Raw genomic sequence first — 23,745 nt, 5'->3', positions numbered from 1 at the left:
CGGATGCTGGGGGTGGGGGGCGGTTGCTACACACACACACACACACATACACACCGGCTAACTCTTCCTTTTCATTTCCAGGAAAATCTCAGAAAGCCAACAGGACTTCTTTATGATGCTCGATGAGAAGATAGAAAACGTAAGTATTTGAAGCCCTTATTATCTTGTATATATGTAATGGTGTTTTATTACCACTATGCCTTGTGAGGTCAGCTTTATATGTTGTAGGAGTAACGCTACATGTGTTATTTCAATCGTAGCGATGTATAATGTGTTATAACAGGTATGATATATCCATATGTATTGGGATATCAGTGTAATTTCAGGTGTAGCAGTTTTGGCACGTGTTGTGTAATCTAAGTGACGCAGGTGTTGAATCAGGTGTTGCTCTGTGTTGCAGGGTCCCGATTACGATTCGGAGACGGAGGAAGTGGAGAGACGGCGGCGGCTGCAAGAGTGTGCCCAGCAGTGGGGGACTCTGAGCAGCAGCCAGGCCGCCAGTCCCAGCAATGACGTACCCGTTAGGTGAGATTTGTTTCCCTTACATGTCAGAGAGGCCGGCCAGGGACACAAAGAAGTATACATATATAAAGAAGCCCCCTTAGTAATACCGCAGCAGGAGAATTAGCCAATTTACTTTTTATGTGTCTTGATACTCCTCTTGTGAAACAGTTCAAATCGTAGACATGAGAAAATGCAGAACGAGGAAGGGGGCGTTCTGTGGCTTCACCACGTGACCTATTTAGTTCACAGTTAGCTGGCCGTCTGGAGAATGACGTTGGGAAATGCAGGGCAGACTCACCAGCGCATGAAAGGATTGAACAAAAGACCGAAATAGTTGGAATAAGTTAAGTGATCAGACAGAACCAGTGTTAATGGGCTTTAGGGTTGAAATTATGCTTTCTCTACCAAATTACCAGCAGATTTTGTCGCGTTAAGGATGTCACGGTTGTGCTGGTGATGTTTGAAGGTAGATAGATTTGTTAATAAAGAGTATAATGTTTCGTATGGGGGAACATGTGAAAGCTCTTTGCGTTTCCAGTTCTACGTTTAATTTAATTTGCCCTTCCCCCGTCCTCCTACTCCTCTCTCTCTCTCTCTCTCTCTCTCTCTCTCTCTCTCTCTCTCTCTCTCTCTCTCTCTCTCTCTCTCTTTTCTTTTTCTTTTTCTTCTTCTTTTTTCTTCTTCTTCTTCTTCTTCTTTTTCTTCTTCATCTTCTTCACGAGGCATCCAAACCTCATTGTCTTTTCCAGTTTCTCATTACTCCTTTTCCCTTGGGTATTATGGCTTTGATGCCATGTGTGTGTGTGTGTGTGTGTGTGTGTGTGTGTGTGTGTGTGTGTTCCTTTCCCCTGCCACACCATTTCAATACAACATTTTCACCTCAAATTATTTATCTTTCTTGACCACACCATGCCTTCCCTTCACACACACACACACACACACACACACACACACACACACACACACACACACACACACACACACACACACACACACACACACACACACACACACACACACACACGAAGAGTGCCCTGTGATGCCTCTTCCTCCTCTTCCTTCACCCACCGAGGTCAGACCCGCGGTAATCTCGTCTTTTTAACTGATAAATGTTTATTATTGCAGAGTTCCTCGTGGCTTCTGTGTCGTGAGTAATCTAGACACCCCTGCTCGTGTGTGTTGCCCCTTTCACCACCTCCCTGTTCGTCGTGTCGTATTATTGAAGGGATCTGCATCAAAGCGCCAGGCAACATCATTGACGTCATATTCTCACCCTAATTACCATATAGTTCCTTTGCTGCACCGGTTTCTGTCATGCTGATTTGTGTTTGCTCACTTTCTTTTTCTCATTTTGATATTCACGAACACATTCTGAGATTAGCTGATTAATATACTGGTTTATGGGTAAACTACACTGCCTGACTGATTCACTCCACTATCGTTGGTATGAGCGGCACTGAAATGCACTGTGTATGCCAGCAGCGCCTCACTGATTAAGACACCTCTTATTGCTCCTCTTGAGAAACCTTCCCACGTTGGCCTGAAAAGGGTTTGGGCGTTGCTTCGCTAAGGAATGCATTGGACTTATTAAGATTGCATCAGTGAGGATGAAAATGTATTGATTAGAACGAAACTTAATGTATGCTATAGTCTGAGAGAGAGAGAGAGAGAGAGAGAGAGAGAGAGAGAGAGAGAGAGAGAGAGAGAGAGAGAGAGAGAGAGAGAGAGAGAGAGAGAGAGAGAGAGAGAGAGATTTCTCAAAGATGATTCAGTATCCTTGTTAGATTATAATTATCATCAAAAGAAAACCCAAATAACTTTATCTGAGGCTCAAGGACAGACAGATTATAAACGATGGCTCCTGTTTTAATAGAAATAGCGGCAATACCAATGTTTCTTGGGGATTTGCGTGCACTATTCTAGCGACACTGGGCATGCATCGTTTGTGCTCGCGTGAACCTTGCGTGTTTTTGTTTGTTTTGCGTGTTGCAGGATGAAATGTGTGTATCCTGTGCCTCACATCAAGTTCCCGAGGCAAGTGATGAACACCGTGTCAAATGCAGCCGTCTGTTTGACACTAGACTCTTCATCAAACCAGCCACTCTCTCCACAAATGACTCTGCCTGCAGCTGTACACACGTAGAACCAACATGGCTCTGTTATTGCCAGAGAACAGATCATTACTCATAAATAAGGCAGCCATTGTTGTGGGACTCGAAAAAAAAGAGCTGAAGAAAGAGTGTGGCGGATGGTAGCAGAGCCGTGTGTGTGCCTGAGTCGAAGCTACCATTGCTGCTACCATCATTTGCCTTAAGATCGAAGGAAATAACACCCTCAAGTCTAGTGTGATAGACGCTCAAGCTTATTCAATTCCCTCATTATTTAACACACTCCCTTTATGCTCCTTACTTTACTGGTTTGCTTACTACTCTTCCTCGTTAATTCCCTTGCCTTTTGCGATTCGCTTTTCATCGTCCCTTGTGATACGCCCCCATTTATTGTCGTCTTATTTCGAGCAGTCAATAGGAAAGGAGGCGATTCCCTTTATAAGCAATTCTCTTACATAATTCATTTTCCCTTGTGATGCACCTCTTTATTTTCGTTATTTACTTATTTACGATTAGCCTCTAAAGGAGGAGGTAAATGAAAGGAAATGAGATAGAAGGAAGAGAGAAGCGAAGAAATAAGAATTCAAGAAAGATGATGAAATAAATGCAAATATGTACAAAAATGGAGAGAGAGAGAGAGAGAGAGAGAGAGAGAGAGAGAGAGAGAGAGAGAGAGAGAGAGAGAGAGAGAGAGAGAGAGAGCATTCAAAACAGTTGGTGTATGTAAAAATCTGGTCCGTTTGATGGCAAGATTTCATTACAGCATAAATCCCATGTCCCCAGACTCCCTGACGAGGACACGGGCGGCTCCGGGGACATCACGGAGGATGACGAAGAGGAAGACGAGCCAGGCCGCATCCCAGACGAGGCGGTGAAGGAGCAGTACATGTTTATGGGTAACCTGTACACTCTGACCCACATCCGCACGGACTCAGACAAAACAGAGCCGAAGGTGGACGTTGTGACAGTACCCCAGGAGGAGGCAGGGGAAGACCCAAGCGGCGGGGAGGCGGAACTGGGGCACAAACTCAATGGGTCAGCGGTGCAGGAGGGGAATGGCGTCACTGAAGTTGAAGAAGTAACGGACGGAATGCCGCAGACTAAAACTTCTCCCAGATCAACTTCCAGACCGGCTTCCCTTATACTTAAGTCAGTTTTTCCCACAGATGCGTTACAAGAATGACCTTCCCTTTTAGGTAATGGGTCTGCCTGTATGCTTCCTTCAATAGAGGCTATCTGAGTGTCTGGCTGGCGCGTGTGTACCCTCCGCCAGTGAGTTCCCCAATGTGTTAATAGCTATTTGTGGAAAGAAAGATGTTCTAGGTATTTTTTGGTATTTTCGAGACACGCCACGTCACTAGAACACTATGGAAGGATGTATCTAGGTGATATACACGTGTCCTAGCCAGAACTGCGTCAAATGTGCAGTAGACTTGATCTTGATCTTGATGCTACATGTGGCTCTACTCCTGAGCCTTTGGAACGGCAGTCTGTTTGGAGGAGTCACCTAGCGTAAACATTTGGGTGCGGGTGTCGGCTTTCCAGTGCCCACGCGTACGTATCTGTGTATCTGGCCTGATATATCTCCCAAAGAACCAATAAGTGACATTTTGAAGCCAAAACTTCGAAAAAGGATGCCAAAATGCACCAAGAAACAAGTGTTGCTGGTAAGACGTGAACAATGACAGAATGGCGCCAATTGTCTCAGTTTGGCGGAATTCATTTTTCTGAAAAGATTGTATTCTTTATTTTTGTCATCATCGTCGCCATTTATTTTGATTTTACTTAACATAACGTAACTGCCATGTACAATCTCCTCTCTCATCCTCTAAAGAAAATCAATTTACGACAGTGAAGAATACATTGTTACTACCGTAGAATTAGATTCCCGGAAAGCCGCGTCACTTCGGTAGTCAGACTCGTGGTTATTGTCATGATTTCCACCTGTCTTCACTCGCTGCTCCAGTCACCTCCGACTGGTTATGACCAAACATATGAGAACTTAAAAAACTTACATTCTACTCAAATATCAGTAAACAAATAAAATTACAGACACTGAAATACTCATCAGCTCCATTTCATGTCAGTGGTATTTTTCAAATTTCTAGACTAAAAACTTACTCCTCATTAAGACTGCGAAGCTGTAGCAATCAGAGTTAATAAGACCACCATCACCACGACTCTCAACACAACACCGCCACCGCCGCCTCAATGCTGTGGCGTGCTGTGGGCCGCCGGCTTGCACACCCTCGTTTCAGTTCCGTAATATTGACTTGTCAGAGAAGTATTTTTGCCATTTATGGTATTTGTGATGTGATAAGTATTGTCTTGAATTGCTTTTCAATGTGTGTGGAGACGGGGCAAGGGGACAATGAAGAAAAAAAAGTTGCGTCTAAAGTAATGAAGTAGAAAATAATAGAAAATTTTGTAATGGATGCAGTGTTACTTTACCTGTTTGTTATGTGCTCCTTTCCTTTATGAGAGAGAGAGAGAGAGAGAGAGAGAGAGAGAGAGAGAGAGATGATCTACTATTAATTAAGGGAAAAGATAAAAGGTATACTTGTATGGAAGTGAAAGTTTTAAATAGGTATGTTTATCCTCTTAAATGAGTTGTTAATGTCATAAAAAGGCGTATTACTAATCATGTTTTATATGTGAATGTGGTGATGAGCACACAAATTATGTTACTAAAAGAAGTGATAAGTATTTGTAGTGGTGGCACAGACATGATACATAAATCTGGGTGTTGTCTTTAGAAGCAATACTTGGTCTGCCTATGTCTTTTATATATCTGTTTATTATAGTTATTGTTTCATTATTATTGTTATTATTATTATTATTATTATTATTATTATTATTATTATTATTATTATTATTATTATTATCATTACTGTGTGACTACATATGAAAATGGAAAATACCAACAGAGGAAGATTATTATTATTATTATCTTCATTATTTATAATATTTATTTATTTTATAACATATAGTAATATCAGTTGAGAGAGAGAGAGAGAGAGAGAGAGAGAGAGAGAGAGAGAGAGAGAGAGAGAGAGATGTGTCTTGAATAATAAAGTGGTGCAAAGTACGTATACTTGTTCAAATGTAATTTTATAGTTTGTGTGGACAGACAACCAGACAGACAGGCAGACATGTATAGAATAAATAATTGACATACATACAGACAAGTAAATAAGCACAGGATGATAAAGAAATTGATTTTATTAAAAAGAAAAATTTGCAATGGTTATTAAGATCTTGATGAATAAACTGACATGTTAAGTATTCAGTTCCTGCAGAGGTGTTTTTCTTCAACTGCTTCCATAAGCGTCTCTCGTTTACCTTTGTAATGTCTTGTATGTGCTACCATGGGTACTGTGTGCTGTGATGTGGAATAAGCAATGAGTGTGATGTGCCCTAAACTGTAGATAATGACTTAGAAGAATGCATTACAGGTGATGGGATAGACACTGGACAGGTATACTTACCATCCTTACCAGCAATGCTCAACCTGTTTTCATTTCACTGTCAGTTATGAATCATTGCCTGAGTGCCTCTGTGAAGACATTTCTTGCAGCAACACAAGGATTTGTAATGATGTCCTTGGTGTGAGCAGGTGTAATACATTCTTAAAGGTGCCACATACTCATTTGGCTATTCATTAGTGTGTATCACCAGAGAACACCCTGTCTTAGATAGTTTTGAGGTGAGGCACTGAAAGAACTGATTAAAAGTGAATTAAGCTTGGTTTTGGAGTTACCTGCTTGTACCCATTATCATGTACTGATTTGGAACATCTTGTTGAGGCATTCCTTGGGTGTAGCACTGGAAGGACAGTGTGGTAGTAAGTGATGCTTGTGGTTTAGAGCTGCATGATGTCCTTGGTGTTATCTACTTGCATAAAACATTCTCAAGAGACTGGATACCTGCCTAGATGCCCATTATTGTGTATCACATGTGAATACCTTGTTGTGGCTGTCTTAGAGGTGAAGCACTGGAAGGATGGAGTGTTAGTGAGTGATGTGCGTTGTCAAAAGAGCTGTGAAGTCATAAGAGGCTATTCCTTAGCTCTGGGAGAGTGTTGTGAAGGTGTAAGAAGGAACTGTGAGAACCTTGTTATGCCACTCTTGTTTTCACTCAATTCTTCAGGTTGATTGGTATAGTTAAGTTGTAGTTTTATTTGTATATGGTAAGAATGGTCAGGCAGGGTCACTGTTACAGGTATTTGGGTTATGTAATGATGATACTGTATTTTGTTCATAGGTAATGTATTTGATGAAGAGCTTGTAATGTGTTATGCCTGATTCCTTTTCTTTTTTTCTCTTTTTTGTTCATGAATAGCATATTTGTGCATGATGCAGTAAGTGAAAGCATTTTTTGTCAAGTAACTCAAGACTATAACAGCAAATATCTCATAGACAGATAAGGTGAATTTTCTCCTGTTTATACACAAGCATGTAGATACTATACCTAATATAGGATTCTATTTTAGTGTTGACAAAAATACTATTCACCTATTTTTTATCAAATATTAAACCATATGATAAAGATACTCACTTAATACTGTCAAGATAATAACATTATGTCACTGAGGATGGTGTGGCAGATGATGGCAGTGTGTAGAGGACAAACCATTGTCACTGTTCTGAGTAGAGAGGAGCATAGGAGTGTGTGACAGTGCAGTGCTAGGAGAGAACTCTCACTCTCACACACTTGGCCAAAGGTTCTTAGTGTGCCTTGCAAAAAGTACATTGATAGTACCAAAAAATACATTACCATACCTGAACACTGATCAGCGAACAAGCTCAGATGCACGTGTGTATTCATTATTAGTGTGCATGGTGACATGAACTGCTATGTATGTTTGAGTACTGATTTTGTGTAGCATGGACATATACACTAATGTTAGTGAGTCATTATAATGCCAACTTACATTACTAGGAATCAAAAGACCCTTAAGTAAAAGCTGCTCACATTACTTGATAGAGAACTTGTATGTAGTGATGGTATTGATACAGTAATGATGATGGTGATGCAAAAATAGTACTGGTGGTGGTGAAGGGTTGCCACAGCATGGGGAACTGTGCCAAAATGCTGGGACCAAAGGAGAAGGATTGAGTACAGGCTGTGTGCTATGCCAACTCAGGGCAGATATAAATTGTAGCTATATAACTCAGGAGTCAAGCCACCACTAGTGCAGGCTTTTCTTATTGACCACCATGTGTAAGAGAGTGAGCTGAGGGCAGTGAGTCTTTTCTGCTGAATGACTCTCACTTCAACTGTATATCTATCTGAGGAATTTTGATGTTTCAGTCTCAAATTCTCTGATCAGCTGGAAGTCTATTAACTTAGCTTTTGTTAGGAGATTGCCAGCAAATCAGAGGACTTAAGACTGAGGGAAAACAGAAAGCACAGAGGAAGTGTGTCCAGTGTGTTACTCTACTGTCAAGGTGGAGACAGGGACCAGGCAACCTTGAGTCCCTAGTCTTACCCAGTGTTACCCTTGTGGTAGTTACTTGAGACTAAAATTCCCTTGTATGTGGTGACAGAAATGCCTATCACTCACCATCAGTTTGTGTCTATTTACTGAATCACCGCAGGGCAGATAACAGACTGTGGAATGAATCAGACAAATGTTACCTTAAATTGAGTGTATTTCCTCCTTAAAGACACATCACAGCCTTTCATATTATGCATGGCTAGTTATGACTTATCACAGAGTGTCATGTCCTGCTTCATAGAAATAGCTGATCTGAAGGAGGGACAAATATTTAGCCATGAGAGATGCCCTGGCTGGGAATTGAACCCCTGACAGGAAAATATAAAGTACAGCAACCTAAATGTGGGGACCAAGTAATTACCAGGTCTGAAGATCTTTTTTGGGGGACTTTACATCTCCAGTCACTAGGAAAGGATACTATTTATATAAAGGTAAAGTGTCTTTGAAGAGGAAACTCATTTTAACATAACACTTGTCTGACCCATTACTGATGCAGCTCGTCTTGCATTTACATCAGGCATAGATTTAGGTGCACTCAGGAGTCTGGCATTTGGTAACAAGCCACAACCATTTGCTGTCTCACTCAGCACTATAGCTGTCAGGTTTACGGGAAGCCAGTAGAGGTGTCCTGGCACTCTATTACAGTGAGGTCTTGGAAGAAACTGCTAATATCTGCTGTAATGTAATATCTAGTGTATACAGACATGACTACCACTCTTCACAGAACCTACCTGTGTGGTTTTCAGGTTCTGTCTTGCCATAAATTGAAGTCAGATAAGGTCACATCACAGGGAAACTAGATAATTTACTGGAGAGTCACTGGAGTAGGCATGCAGGAAGTTTAGGAAGGGAGTGAGAGTCAGGTGTGGTGAGATTGAATCAGTCCTGAGTTGTCCTGTCAGTGATGCATTGATGCCACACTTTGTCACTCAAGCTCAAAGTCTGTTCCTGTGAAAAAAAAAAGAAAAAAATCTGTTATTTGTTTTGAGCATTAAGGACACAGTACACAGAATGCAGGTGATACATGTGAAATACAAGTCATTATTAGTGTGGTTATACCTTGGGTGAAATTTTTCACTCACCAGCCGTATGGATGAACCTTTGTTATGTGAGGCAGTACACATTTAGTGAGCTGCTCCATCAGGCAATGGCTACAAACATGTTATACAAAAATACTGAAAATGTTGTATTAAGAAGAAACAGCTTTTTTGCTATTTTAAAAACACTTAGAGAAATGAATTATGTAATTTCTTTGTTGACACCAGCTTAATACCACTCAATATTGACTACTTTTGGTGCTAACAACTTGTACTTTGTGATGCAGAGATTTAACCTTGCATGCCAGAAGAAGTAGGGAGGGAATAGCTCCATTTGTTGTGCCACTTGTACAGCAACGGTTGTGACCAGTCAGGCTGCACTTTACACAGACACAGGAGGGAGACCAGAGGTGATCAGTCACAGCATTACCACTGAAGACATCCCTTGTGGCCAGTGGCAAAAACCTTAAAAGTATGATTAACTCTAATGCTGATCACAGTTATGCAATTTCATGTAAGAAATGTACATATGGCATTCATATATATATATATATATATATATATATATATATATATATATATATATATATATATATATATATATATATATATATATATATATATATATTTATTTATTTGTTACTAGTCAAATCATAGAGCTGCATGTGGTTGTGGTGAGGGTCTGTGGGAGGGCTGCTGCTTACCAGGGTGGGCCGAATGGCCCCTGATCCTCACTACTACTGACCACCTGGTGGCTCCTCACTACACAACTCTGCAACACTCAACAAACTGCTGCTTTGTGCTGTCTGGGGCAAACAAAGCACTCATGGTGTTATTTGTGTGTTATGTTCTGAATATGGCAATAAATATATGTTCTTATGTTTAGAATGATAGATTACCAAGACTGACGCAGGCGACACCAATGTTAGAAAATCTTTGTATAAGTAAAACAGACTTATTCACCTGCCGATGCCAAAAAATGTTAGTGAGGCAGTAAAACACTGTAGTTGTGTAGATCAGAGCCAATATTTATGAATTAGAATTTCATGATATATATATATATATATATATATATATATATATATATATATATATATATATATATATATATATATATATATATATATATATATATATATATATATATATATATATGATTATTTAAATACTATTAAGTTTGTAATGTTTGAAAGTGTGAACAGCTGCCCACAGGGAGAAAGGTGTCCCCTTAAGCTGCTGTATGACATGCAGTGCCAATGGTTTGTTTGTTTCCTCTTAATGATAAGTGTACTAGTAATCAGCTCCTAATTAATGTTTTATCTACAATGTGAAAAGTGTTAAAACTGTCTCTACAATGCAATTTAGCAATTAATGGAGTGTGAATATTCTGTGAAACTGGTATCTTTCCCACATGTAGCAATGACCCTTGGCTTGTGGGGAGGTAGTGAGCTTAAAAAGAGCTTCAAAATGTACATGTCCACACCACTGATCTAACATCTCACCCTGACTTCTTAGTGACAGATTACTAAATGTGATGCTTTGAAAACACAACCTGGGTAATACCAAGTGTGCTGAAGTGTATGGAAAATTGCAACCATGAAGTTTTTGGTCTAAAAGGATGACAGAGAATGGTATTAATAGGTTTAGTGGACCTTGGATGCTTGATGTCTGTCATGAGGAGGCTTGTTGTGTGAGTGTTTGAGAGGATAATTTAGTTAATGATGGCTGTTTTGAGCTGTATTTCCCATCACTGTTGTTGAAATGCACTTTTTGATAATATGTAAAGTTTTAGAGATGTAAAGGTTAGCAATATATATAAAGTATAGTATATCAGAAATAGATATTTATACCTGAAAGACTGCTGCAGGTCTTCATATCGGAATCATTCAATACTTAGGCTGTAAATACGTGGTCTCGTTGTGTTAGTGGATAGTCAGACCTCTCTCGTCATCCTTGTACGTCCTCAGCACAGTCACTTGTCCTTGTGAGGCCAATGATGCAAGCACTGAAACTGTCATTGCTACATCATCATGCTCATCACAACTCACTCCTGTGCCTTGACACGAGGAGTCAGCTGTGAGTGTGAGTGGGTGTGGTTGTAGCATTAATAGCAACTGTGGGGCTGACATCCTGGCAGTCACAGGATGAACATGTTGAAAGTGTGGATGTCAGTGCAGGAGGAGGGAGGCCTGACTTCAGTCTTCTAGTGGGGCCTTAACCTAAACTGAGTCTGTCTTCATCATCCAGGGGCTAAAGAGGAGAAAACACAAGGGCTAAACCTGTGATATTTTGTTGTAAAGCAAGATTTTGTCATTTTGCTTTGGTTCAACACTGATTGTTGCTGAATTTTTCAGAATTTCTTATATGTTGATGATGAGATGCAACCTGATTATGAGGGCTGTCAGAGTGGGTGGTGACTGGTGGAGGGTTGGTCTTGGGCCACACATGCTGCCCTGAGGCTGGTGGGGCCTCATCCACTATTTCTAGACACACATACATATACACAAACACACACATTTCACTTTTGGTCTTTTGTCAAAATATTTCTTTTAGTTTTGAAATCTGCAAACTTCATACAAGCCAGCCTTAGTGTCAGTGGTTTATCTCAGCACCTCACATTGTTTAAGATTCAAAATCTCAATAGCACATCCTATCTGTACACCACACAACTCTGTTTCATTCCGTCTTGTACACGCCTTCACCTTCCTGGATGCTGAGGCCCATTTGGTTCAGTGTTTCCTTATTTGCTGTCAATAAGGGGAGGTGTAGGTGTGGCAGGTGTGGTGGCCTGAGCTTGCCATAGGTGGTGAGGAGAGCCATTCTTGGGCCAGGCACTGTGAAAGGTTTCTCATGGACAAGGACTTAATAATGTTGGCTTGTACTGTATTGTACTTTGTGGTGAAGGAACAAGTCGAGGCAGGAAGCTGTAGATGTCTGCTCAAGGGAAAGGTTGAGGTGAGTTTTTACTTGAATGTTTTGTATCACAAGAACCTGAAGATCTGATTTAATTAGCAGGTTGTTAGCTTTGTTAGTTATCAAGTGATGAATTAGATACATGTACTACACAGTCTATTTTACAGGAATTGAAATGTTACTTAGCATGTCCCAAAACCTCTTGATATATGCCTCCATTTTAGAGGCATATACATATATATATATATATTTTGTGAAATATTGTTACCACTTACTGTGACAGAATCTCTCAAGAAATGTACAATAAAGAAGAGCTAGATTATAAGTTTGCCAAGAGATGAGTTTTATGTTATGCTTAGTGAAAATTTAGTTATAAAAATGGCCTGGATGAAACAAGAAGCTGCATTCTAGATCAATGAATTTGAGACAGAGCTGCAGAACATGTGAGGGAGTGGAAGTGTGGAGGTGACTGCCTTGTGTGTGGTGTGTGCTGTGATGGTGGTGGTGGTGGCCAGTGGTGTGACATGTGATGGTGGGGGTGACATTGTTGGAGTGAATGCTGCAGTTTTGATCAGCACATTTTAAAATTACCTGATGTTACGGTTGTACAAGTGAGGTAATTGTTTATTTCAAAGAGTAGTTCATGAATTTACTTGAGAAGCCAATATAAACTTATCAAATTCACCATTTCTCTTTTATTGTTGAGTATAAGATCATAAAATTCAGTATTTATGTAGTTGCTTGATTTTTTCAGTCTTCATTTAACAAAAAAAAACATTTTAATTTCCCTGTATCAAAAGTTGTAATCACACTGAAAAACTTGGGAGCATGTTAGGAGAGGATGAATAAAAAAGAGGTTGGAGAAAGCAGGCAAGAAGAGGAGAAAAGATAGAGGAGGAAGAGAACAAGGAACTGGGGGAAAAGATGAGAGGAGTAGAAAATAAAACAAGAGGAGAGAAGATGATGAAAAGGGAAAGGAAAAAAATATTGGATTAGAAAAGAAGACTAAAGGAGAAAGAGGAAAAAAAAAATAAAACAAGGAGAAAAGACAAGTTGAAGAGAAAGTAATAGGAGAGTTAGTGGAGGTGGCTGCCCCTGTGTTGCCTCTAGTGTTATTGTGACTCCCTTTAGTGTGTCACACCCAGACACTCCAGACCTTCCTTCCCTTCACCAACATCAGCTCTGTCCTTGTTTGGGGCTTTGTGTTATGTAAAGTTTCCTAAAAACAGGTGAATCAGCTGCAAATTGCTGTTATTGTCTTATGTAATATAAATTTTCATAACCGTATAATGTTTGTCTCATTTTCCACCGTTATTATGGATTATCTTTACTATTATTATAAACTATCAGGGACAAAGAGTTGAGAGAGGAAGACAAAACGAGTCCTGAAAGTGAAGTGGAGAAGATAGAGAAGACAGTAGAGTACTGTGAAAAGATCATCAATGAGTGAGATGTAATGAAAGGAGATGAACAGGAATGCTGAAGCTATAGAGGTACCAGTTTGTTGTGTGTGGTAGGAAAGGTGTATGGTAGGGTGCTGATGAAAATGATGAGAGAAGGAACAGAAAATGCTGAGAGGAATGGGAAGGTTTTTACAAAGGAAAGAGGTTGTGTAGACCAGATGTTTGTAATAATTATGTAAAAAGTTTTTGGTGTTCATGGAGTTGAAGAAAGTGTATGATAGGATTGACAAGAAAAGACTATGGAATGTTCTGAAAGTATACAGAGTTGGAGGCAAGTTACTGGAAGGAATGAATAGAGTTTATATGTAAATAGCAGGGCAGGTGTGAGAGTTGGTGATAGTGTGTGGTGTAAAATGGAGGGATAGAATAGGAAATGAGGTAAGAACTGATGTTTTCAGTTGACTGGATGGGCATATGGAAAAAATGGAGGACAGAAAACTAGTTAAGTCAGATGTGTGCAGTGAAAGATTAAGAGGGATGTTACACCTGGAGTAGATGAACTGAGTGAAGAGAGCATTGAATGAGAGAGGAATGACTGCAGCAAGCAAGAGCAATTGTGTGTGATAGAGGTGAATGGAGAATGACAATGGTGAGTGCATGAAAAAAAGATGCGGTGTTGTTGACTCATGGAGAGTGGTGTGGGTGCACTTGGTAGGGCCCATTGGTGTATGGACCCAGTTAGAGTGTAGGGGTACTCTGTATCTGCTGTGGTCTCAGGATTGGAGTAGGTGCAGGGTAGGGAACAGTCTCATTGTGAAGGGCAGGGGTAAATAAATGTATCCTGTCGGCCCTTGCTGTGGATGTGTGTGGTCAACTGTGCTGTGCCTGGACTCCTAGGGGTATAATGCAGTAGGTCATGAGACTGTCCCTTTTCACTGTAAGCTGATGGGGATAAGAGTGTGCATGGTGTGTGTGTGTGTGTGTGTGTGTGTGTGTAAGTGGTGTTTTGTCTGGGTTACCATATGGGATTGTCAGCATTTGGAAACAAAGTGTTTGAGGAGTATATGTGGAGCAACATGGAGATACAGTGAGTAATGAGGAGATAAAGAAAACTTGTTTGAGCATGGGCTGGATGGGCAGATTAGTGTTAAGATTGTTTTTGAGTATATAGATTATTATAATTATAATTATTATTACTGGTACTGAGTGTGTGAATGATGTGTTTATGAGTGTGTGGTGCCTTGTCTGGGCCATCCCATTATCAGCCTGGTATATATATATATATATATATATATATATATATATATATATATATATATATATATATATATATATATATATATATATATATATATATGGAGAGATTATTATTATTGTTGTTAATTCTTATAATTTTGTTGTTCTTGTTTAGTGCTTGAATAGTTGTCTTCTAAATCCATCTTTTAAAAAGTAGATAGTATAAGGATTATAAAGATTTTAATTTAGCTTATGGGAATGTTTCAGTGTGTGTGTGCACATGCTTGCTTTGTGTCAAATACCTCCTTTGTAAAGACATCAGCTTGGTACATTGACAGAGAGACAAAGATATAAAGATATTCATACTTTATTACTTGATACTGACTTGACATAACAATGTACCAGCAGGGGCATGAACAAGTCAGCGGCCTGCCAGCCACCCCACACACACATCTACCACCGCTAGGCGAGCCTCAAGGGACGGTGGATCAGTTAGGATTCTTGAAGACCATTCTGAGCCACACTGGGATGTGTTAGATGTGGACATATATTTTGAAGCTAAGTCCTCCTAAGGTAAGTTTTCACACATACATTAACCCTCAAAATTCATCTTCTTTAAAACTATTTCTATTATCAATGTAAAAGTGTAAAAAGAAAACTTACAAAATTGTTTACTTCATTTTGAGATTTCTTTTTAATTAATAAGCATGCAAGGAAAGTGTAGGGCTGTTTTACTTCCACTGTTTTAATTTGAGATATTGGGAAGGAGTGTAGGAGTAAACTTTCCTTTTTTTAATTTCTATATAATGAGTCTATGAAAATACATGACTGTTTAGCTTTCACTGTTCCTGCAGCTAATGATTCACACATACAAGTAAAACAGCCATCCTTGCCTCACTTGTATTAAACAGCCTACCTAACTTATGCTAGGTGAGAGAATAACCTTATCTGGATTAGACAACACTATCTAACTTTTCTTTGGTTAGACAGACCCTAGCATCACCCACACAGTTAAAAATTATCTATCACAACAGTTAGACAATCTCTCCATAAGATAGGATGAGCAGACTTCCTAAATTCATTTGCGTTCTTCTATCTGACCCTTGATAAGGTCTGTCATGTAAGGGTATTGCACTTTCTTTTTGTTGAGTTCATCCTGAGCCCACAGCAGCAGTTTGAGTAGCTCAGCTAAGAGTGGAGTTGTCTCCTCCTGATTCTGTGCACGAAGGATGGCTGCATTCAGTTCACTGGCAACCTGCTTGGGGGAGAACTCTGCTTGTATCTGTGCTGATCATAATTCTGGCAGGCAAAAAGAAAGAAAAAAAAAAAAAAAAAAAAAAAAAAAAAAAAAAAAAAACAATATCCATCCTAATTCATGAACAGCATGTCTGGATAGTGCATGTGCTATTAATTATCATAATTTACCAGATACTGGTACAAAAAAAGATATTGTAGTACAGTATTATGTATGTGCACAACCAATTCCAAGACATGTTTCTTTTATGACATTTCTGTCACAAACGTCCCTCACTGCCCTCACCTTCTGGCGGTGTGAGGGGTGCAGGAGGTCACCAAAGGGGGATGTATCGGGCTGGTCAAAGGCAAGCAGTGCCAGGGTCCTCTCCAGCTCATTAAGGATGGAAGGGTCTCGCTGGCCACGCTCTGCAAGGTGGTCCTGAGCGTACACCACGGCCTCCTCCACACGCCCCTCACGGATCAGCTCAATCAGCACTTGTTGCTGTGGGCCAATAAAGGGCTGTCACTGCTGGCACACTGCACTGCTCCTCAGGGGTGCTTTAAGGTCAGGTATTATTTACATATGCACAACTGCTTATTTCCTCCCCCCAAAAAATACAAGAACCTAGTTTAATATATAGGAATTAACTAAAAATTAATGAAGAACCTTTGAAAATATTAAGGTTTTGGCCTCAGTGATGCAATTACGAGTATGAGCTGACAGTCATTACATGATGCTGAGAGATTTGGTTAGGTTAGTGTCATTATATGCAAAAAAAAAAAAAAAAAAAAAAAAGTATTGAAACAGTGGGAGAGAACATGTAATTTACACCTGAGAGCATGACAAATAAGGAGGGAGTCTTACCTGTAGGTGGAAGTAGAGCTGAGAATTGTCATCCAAGATCTCAGGGTGCAGAGCTGTTACCATCCTCATTGCCTCCTGAAACTGGCCATTCTGTATTGCTGTTCTGATGCGGATCCGCTCATCCAACTGGTCTAGGTCCATTGGAGGCTTAATGTTTGCCTCAATGGAAAACTTTTCAGCTGCTTCCTTAAAACCCTCTGTGATGGATGAGTATTCTGGTTAGAGATGCATTTTGGGCTCTTTATATATTTGAGTGTGTTATCCTGTGTTGCAATCTCTATCTTGAAAGGATGGGAAAGGATGAGAAAGCAACAGTATTTCTTGGTCTGTCTCCCATAGTATGAAGTTGTGTGATAAAGCAATATGTAACATAATCTGTCTACAAAATTTCTTGCAAAATTGACAACATTCCCATCCCAGTCACCACCACAGCTGCTGCTGCTGCCACTCACCCATGACGAGGTAGTTCATGATGAGTTTATTCATGTCAGCTCGATGAATATGCATTTTGTTGGTTTCCTCTAACCACTCTGAAGTTTCCATGGCCTTCACTCCCTCGTTCGTGCCACTCTGGTCAGTGTCACTGTCCACGTTTGTTCTCATAAACTCCTGCCCTGTAGAGAGGGACTCAGTAGAGGTACACACACACACACACACACACACACACACACACACACACACACATCATAAATATCTTTTTAATAGGTGCATAGAGCCTATATCTTCTTAACAGGTGCATAGAGCCCATATATATATCCTTCAGCCTTGGACTGGTGGTGATAGTATGACACTTGTTCTCTCACTTTTGTAATGGTATACAAATATAAAAATAACATTACATCCACGAAGGGGTTTTTGAATTAATGATGACTCTTTTTTGATGTTAGTGGTGTCTTTTAAAATTGTTCTCTAAACTTGCGCCACAACCTTTATTGAGGACAAGAGAGTACCTATCCCCTTAACCCTTTCATAGCTATTTGACGCATCTTACCTTCCTTGCTAACCACTTTGAGACATTTCTTTTTGTTCGAGTGCCACCTTTAACGACTATATTGTCAAAAAATTGCAAAACCTACTCTTCTAGCCCCTTCCATTCTTGTAGACGCATATATAGACTTCACACATTGTTTTTAGTGTCGAGAATTGTTGCATGTCGTAGTGAAAGGGTTAATAGATGCATACACTCTCCATCTCCATAATAACACACAAGAAATGATAATGCCCACTTAAGTCATTCTGGAAAATCAGTAAATCGCTTTCCAGTCTTACCCAAGGACATCTCACTTATGTCGGAGTCCATGACAATGCACGAGAAATTTCCTTGTTCTTTCCAGCCTCATTCACTGCAACGCGAGACACAGAGACTTATGTTTTGGAAATAGGTATAAAGGAATGTACCGTGTAGTTCAATGGATGCACTGTTGAGATAGTATTACCTTTTGCAGCGGCGTAAGAGGAAAATAAAGTAGAGGGTCGAGCGAGCGTCCCCAATCAGCTGATGTAAACAGTGGTAGAAATGTCGAGTCTTTGCAACGGTGGTTGTTAATCTGCTAACTAAACACTTAAGACTCCAGAAAAAAAGGGGGGGAGGGGGCGAAATAACAGTAATGAATGTTAAGGAATGTACTGTACAATAATTCCGCTAAAATATATATCAGTGCAGCTTTTTCTTTGATGTCGATAAATTGATTTGACTGCCGCTTCAAATACATCATATCGCATCTTGTCATCTCATACAAGTTATAATTTACATTTTATCAATGGTTGCCACATAAAATAATAAATAAAATGTTTTGAGACTAACAGCAAAAAGTGAAAAATGTAGAATCAATAATATAGTGATGAGAGTGGCCATTGCCGGTATAAAATTGTTATATCACCTATTGCCACTTGTGACCTTTGCGGCTTTGGATCGCTGATAAGTCTCGGCTTCTTCAGTGCAGGTGCTTCAGTACCCACCCCCACTCCAACATACACACACTTGCCATGTCGGGGTAGGAATCATCACACTGGGGAAACACTGGTGACTTTTCTAGTATATTTCTCTTTGCTCTTCGTTTTTTCCCACGCTGTGCAGATGCTCCCGTCCTCTTCTTCTAGCCTTCTATATGCCACTCCTCTACTATTTTTTTTCACTATTGATTCTATCAGTTTGCTTCTAATACCTCATGCCCATCACATTCACCAGGAAATGTTCTACTGTCTGTCTGGGTCATGTACAAAAGCAACAACTTTGGTCCAACAGCTCCTCCCTCAGGTCTGTCTACTTTCATTGTGCCATTCCTTGCCTTCAAGGCCCCCAGCTACTTCTCCAGCCCCCAGTGTGGCACTGCAGCGCCTTTGATCTGGCTTTCCTTCTTCATCATCTTAAAGTTGTTCTCCATTTCTGTCCGCCATCTGGTTCTTCCATTTTCTGCTTTCCTCCTGACCTGTACCCCTATCCTATGCCAGTTCTTTTTTTTTTTTTTTTTTTTTTTGGTTTTCTCTCCGTTTCCATCTTTCCTGTTCTTTCCTCCATGTTGTGTTTGCCTCGTTTTGTTTTAAAATCCTGTTCGTCCACCTATCTTCTACTCTAGTTTTCCTTTTAGAATCCTTTCCTTGAACGGACTCCACCCCATATCACCTCTAATTGCCTTCAGTGCTGTGCTGCCAGGGTCCCCAGGCACCAGCTTCCTACTATGTGACGTACTTTCTCATGTTTGGAGAAGCCCCCTTCTCTGTGTGGTGTTACCTCCGATGCGTAGACAATATGGTACAGCCATCCCTTTCCGTAAGCTTCAGCCAATTTCGTACTTATTGACAATCCTCACACTTCCTGTGATGATCATACCTGTCATTCTTCTGGGCTTCCCTTCATTGATTCTCTGTTTTCTTCTGTTCCTTCCATGCTCAGCTTAAGTTCCAGATATGTGTAACTTTCATCTACTTCAAGTGAGTTGTTCCCTAAAATCCACTGGCCTTCCTCTTCAATGTTGAACTTCATCACCTTACATTTCTTGGCGCTGTACGTCTTAACATCCCACTGGCTCCCATTTTATGTGTTAACAATTCCCATTAGCTCTTCCATGTCCTCTTTCTTTTCAGCCAACTGCACAATGTCATCTGCATGTTTTAAGCATCCCAGCATTTTATCTCAAATATTTACCCCCTTATCTGACTTCAGGTTGTGTAGCAGTGGCGTATTTATGGAACACGTCGCCAGAGTTCATTGACCTCCTTCTGTCATCCCTCCCCTGGGTCTTTCTCTATCTCTCTCTCTCTCTCTCTCTCTCTCTCTCTCTCTCTCTCTCTCTCTCTCTCTCTCTCTCTCTCTGGATTATCAACTGCCGGGAAGTATAATTTCTGTAGATTTTCTGGAGAATCCATCAAATTCAGTAGTTTTTGGCAATAATTCGGGATTTCTTGAGATACACAAAAAAATCAGTAGGTTTTTCTATATTTCGGTAGATCTGGAAACACTGCTTTGGGCTGGTGGGTATGTCTGACGTCATCAGTTTTGTGTTGCTTTTAGCAGAGTTATGCTGACTTCGGGAATTGGTAAACATGTTCCACCTCGCCGCTCCTTGAGTGGATTCTGGAGATGTGTGCGTGTGTGTGTTTCCTTGGAGGGTGTATATATTTACTGTAACAACTTTATTTTGATATAAAGCTGTATACAATTAAACGCTGAAACAGAAATCTGTTGTAAAATTATCAATATAAGAACGGGAATTGGCAACTGTACGAGGAAGTGGTAGCGACCGCTGTTGTCAACGTACCGTCAGCATTAGAGCTTGGTCCTACATGGCTGCAAGAAAACGTGCATCGGCCGGGAATCGAACCCGGGCCTCCCGCGTGGCAGGCGAGAATTCTACCACTGAACCACCGATGCTTGTTGTTATTAGGAAAGATATTTATATATATTCAAAAATTTTGTACTGAAAGCATGAACACGAAAAACCGGATTTCCAAACCTTAATAAAAAAAAAAAAAAAAAAAAAAAAAGCCTGGAGCCAAAGAGCATGATTTCTTTCGAATCCAAATATACAGATTGGACCAAATGAGATATTATTAGTGAAATATGGCCTCTCCAATTTCAGGGCACATACACGTTTGTAAATTATGGTTGTAGAGATATCTATAGTCTCGGCATGGGAGGATTATTTGAAGCTGTACACAACGAAAAGTGAAGACAAAATTAAGATGTTTGAGGCAGTGAATGAGAGGCAGCGGATCTGACGATGAAGACTTGAATAAAGACTGCAAGTAAATGTTTTCTACATGCGCAAAAAAAAAAAAAAAAAGATTAATTGTGGTAACTTAGGTGTATTACTTAGTTTATCATTGCAACGCCATTCTTTACTGGAAGCTCAAAGAAAATGTGCTTGAACCGGTTTTGTATTGAGGACTAACTATTAGAGAGAGAGAGAGAGAGAGAGAGAGAGAGAGAGAGAGAGAGAGAGAGAGAGAGAGAGAGAGAGAGAGAGAGAGAGAAATGTGCCAGGTAAGTCATGTTTTTTCTCTCTCTCTCTCTCTCTCTCTCTCTCTCTCTCTCTCTCTCTCTCATAGTAAATTACGTGTTGGAGAACAGGATAGAACAGAGCAAGTTTTCTCCCCGCAAACTTCCTCTCTTTTAACACGCAAACAAGAAATAATAAGAAAGAAACATCCTCTGCGGTCTGCATTGTAGAAAACGAAGAGAGATTGATTAACCTTTTACATTTATTGATTTCTATCGTTCTGTGCTTCATCTGTCTCAACCTCATTATATCATATTCTTAATTAACAACACCGAAGGAGGAGGAGGAGTAGGAGGAGGAGGAGGAAGAGGACATCTCGTTAAAAGCAGTGTCACCAGTGCAGTAGCGAAGCTTTTACATAACAGTTCCTCTCTCTCTCTCTCTCTCTCTCTCTCTCTCTCTCTCTCTCTCTGGACACGGACAAGCCCCTTACTGTGCACACACTCCCGCATGCGAAAAAAAAAAAGGAGGAAATAAATAAATGGTGACGCTAACAAACAGCTTCCTCTCCCGTTTTTCTTTCATTCCATTTGCAGAAGACTTTTATGCGGCTATTAGTGTCTGGATGGCCGCGCGCTGGAGGTTTATAGTGTCCACTGGCAATGAGCCACTGGTGTCGTCTGCTGATTAAAGCGGGGATTAGTTTTTTTAATCCCCAGGTGGAGATGGGAAGTATCGTAGTAGTGGTGGTGGTGGTGGTGGTGGTAGCTGTAGTGGTGAAGGTGGTGGTGTTACCTTCAGCCACACACACACACACACACACACACACATGCAGGCACCTTCCTCCTTTGGCAAAACAAAATTAATTAAATTAGTTCCACGAATAAGGGGTCGACCTTAATTAACAATAATGATCTCGCACAGGTGGCTGGCAGGTGGAATTCTCAGGTATCACAGGTGCGGGTGGAAGGGAGGAGGGAGGTGGAGAAGGAACAGGTGGAGGGAGTAACGCTTGCTTCATTAGTAGCGCAGAATGGCTGGAATAATGTAACAAAGAATAGAAAGAATAGTGTTTCAGGATTTTTTGTAGAAAGTGTTGATACGTAGACAGATAGATAGACAGACAGACAGATAGATAAATAGAAAAATAGATAAATAGACAAATAAATCAATATATAAGGATAGATATATGAATGGATGGATCAACAGGTAGATAAATGGAGAGAGAAATAAAGATAACCAGACTTGTTGATAGATGAACGAAGAAATATATAGATAGATAAATCAGACAGGCCATCTATTTTTGTGGTTGGATTAGGTTAGGTGATGCTAGGTTAGGTTTAGGTTGGATGGTCGTCGTAGTGAGTGTTTGAAAACTAGAGAGAGAAGATTAAAATGAAAAAAATAATCACGACAGAAAGCTGTGAATGGATGAACGTGAAAGTACAAGATGATGAAAGGGGATGAATGAGAAGGCGGTCTGGTGAAGAATGAGGGAATTAGATAAATTAGAGAGAATTAAAGCGAGGGAGAGGAAATGAGTACACCGACGAATCAAGAGAGAAAGAGAGAGGGAGAGAGAGAGAGAGAGAGAATGAATAGGAACGAAATCCGTGAATAAGTTCAAAGTTTGCGAGCGAGAAGTATTGAAACCTTTAGGAATGAATTGGAATCTTTTACGGGGGGATTCGAACTCCGGGCTTCGTCAGGTCTCAGGTGTCAACGAAGTGCCTGGCCACCACTCCCGCCGCCCTTCAGACAAAGGCCAATTACTCAGCACTAATTGTTTCCCCGCTTGTAACAATGGTCGCGTTCAAACAATCGCCTCGTGTTTCTTTCGAGCGAGTGCAAAGACCTGCTGCTTCGTTTTCTGTGTTCTTCGATTCCCGGGGGCACTGCAAGGGACCTCAAGCTGGCGGCGCTGCGCGGGCGGAGGCTGTTATACATTTATCTCTCTCAAACAGCAGGCGCATCTAGGCCGTACCATGACGCATCGCCGAATAAATTAAACTCCGCGAGAAGCAAAATTTCGAAGTGCAACAAGGCAAGGCGGGAGGAGGAGGAGGAGCAGACGGCGGAGGAGCGGGAGGAGGAGGATGGGGAGGTGAGGAAGTGGAGGAAAAGAGAGGAGGGTCGGGAGGGGGGGTGTTAAAGATAACTTGCAGATGAGTTATGGTTCTGGGCATTTTTCACGGGAAACTGTAATTGAGAATTTACGATAACGTTATATTACTGCCGTGACCGATCCTTGGAAGGGCAGAGAGAGTGAGAGTGCGAGAGAGTGAGATAGAGGAGAAAGAGAGAGCTCCTCTGAAGTAACAAGCAACAATTAGCACCAACAACGAAATGACAAATAAGTGAAATTAAACTAAGATAAAAAGTAAACGGCAGAAAAAGATTGAGGGACAGACAGAAAAAAAAAAAAAAATTGAAGGAAAGAGAAAAAAAATAATAAATGTCCAGTGAATTAATTTGTGCAGTTTTATTCTCAAAGTGCACAGAGA

General features: G+C 40.5%; 2 protein-coding genes and 1 non-coding gene across 14 annotated transcripts in view; 1 reads left to right on the top strand and 2 right to left on the bottom strand.

Moving 5' to 3' along the window:
* LOC135113700 (uncharacterized) overlaps positions 1–13,352 on the top strand; it is an 87,511-nt gene extending 74,159 nt beyond the window's left edge. For all 9 annotated transcript variants that reach the window (XM_064029203.1, XM_064029207.1, XM_064029202.1 and 6 more), the window contains 3 exons: positions 82–139; positions 401–525; positions 3,396–13,352. In XM_064029203.1, the coding sequence (XP_063885273.1) occupies positions 82–139; positions 401–525; positions 3,396–3,795 (583 nt within the window). In that variant the 3' untranslated portion in view covers positions 3,796–13,352. The remainder of the gene's footprint in view (positions 1–81; positions 140–400; positions 526–3,395) is intronic.
* Positions 13,353–15,052: 1,700 nt separating this feature from the next.
* On the bottom strand, positions 15,053–18,347 carry LOC135113699 (glucose-induced degradation protein 8 homolog). 4 transcript variants are annotated; one of them, XM_064029199.1, is made up of 5 exons: positions 18,239–18,347; positions 17,255–17,416; positions 16,803–16,999; positions 16,242–16,439; positions 15,053–15,959 (listed from the first exon to the last, which is right to left on the bottom strand). In XM_064029199.1, the coding sequence occupies exons 2-5, from the start codon at positions 17,403–17,405 to the stop codon at positions 15,780–15,782; spliced, it is 726 nt and encodes a 241-aa protein (XP_063885269.1). In that variant the 5' UTR covers positions 17,406–17,416; positions 18,239–18,347; the 3' UTR covers positions 15,053–15,779. The 4 variants fall into 4 exon arrangements, with proteins under 4 accessions (XP_063885269.1, XP_063885270.1, XP_063885267.1 ...); XM_064029200.1 differs by having other exon boundaries at positions 15,053–15,956; XM_064029197.1 differs by lacking the exon at positions 18,239–18,347 and adding an exon at positions 18,072–18,193.
* Positions 18,348–20,602: 2,255 nt separating this feature from the next.
* On the bottom strand, positions 20,603–20,673 carry Trnag-gcc (transfer RNA glycine (anticodon GCC)). The gene has a single exon. It is a non-coding gene; the product is annotated as a tRNA-Gly (tRNA).
* Between the last annotated feature and the right edge of the window lie 3,072 nt (positions 20,674–23,745).

The sequence above is a fragment of the Scylla paramamosain genome, chromosome 26 (assembly GCF_035594125.1).
Source record: "Scylla paramamosain isolate STU-SP2022 chromosome 26, ASM3559412v1, whole genome shotgun sequence".
NCBI lineage: Eukaryota > Metazoa > Arthropoda > Malacostraca > Decapoda > Portunidae > Scylla > Scylla paramamosain.
The sequence above is the reverse complement of the archived record's forward strand: the minus strand, read 5'-3'. Positions and strand labels throughout refer to the sequence as shown.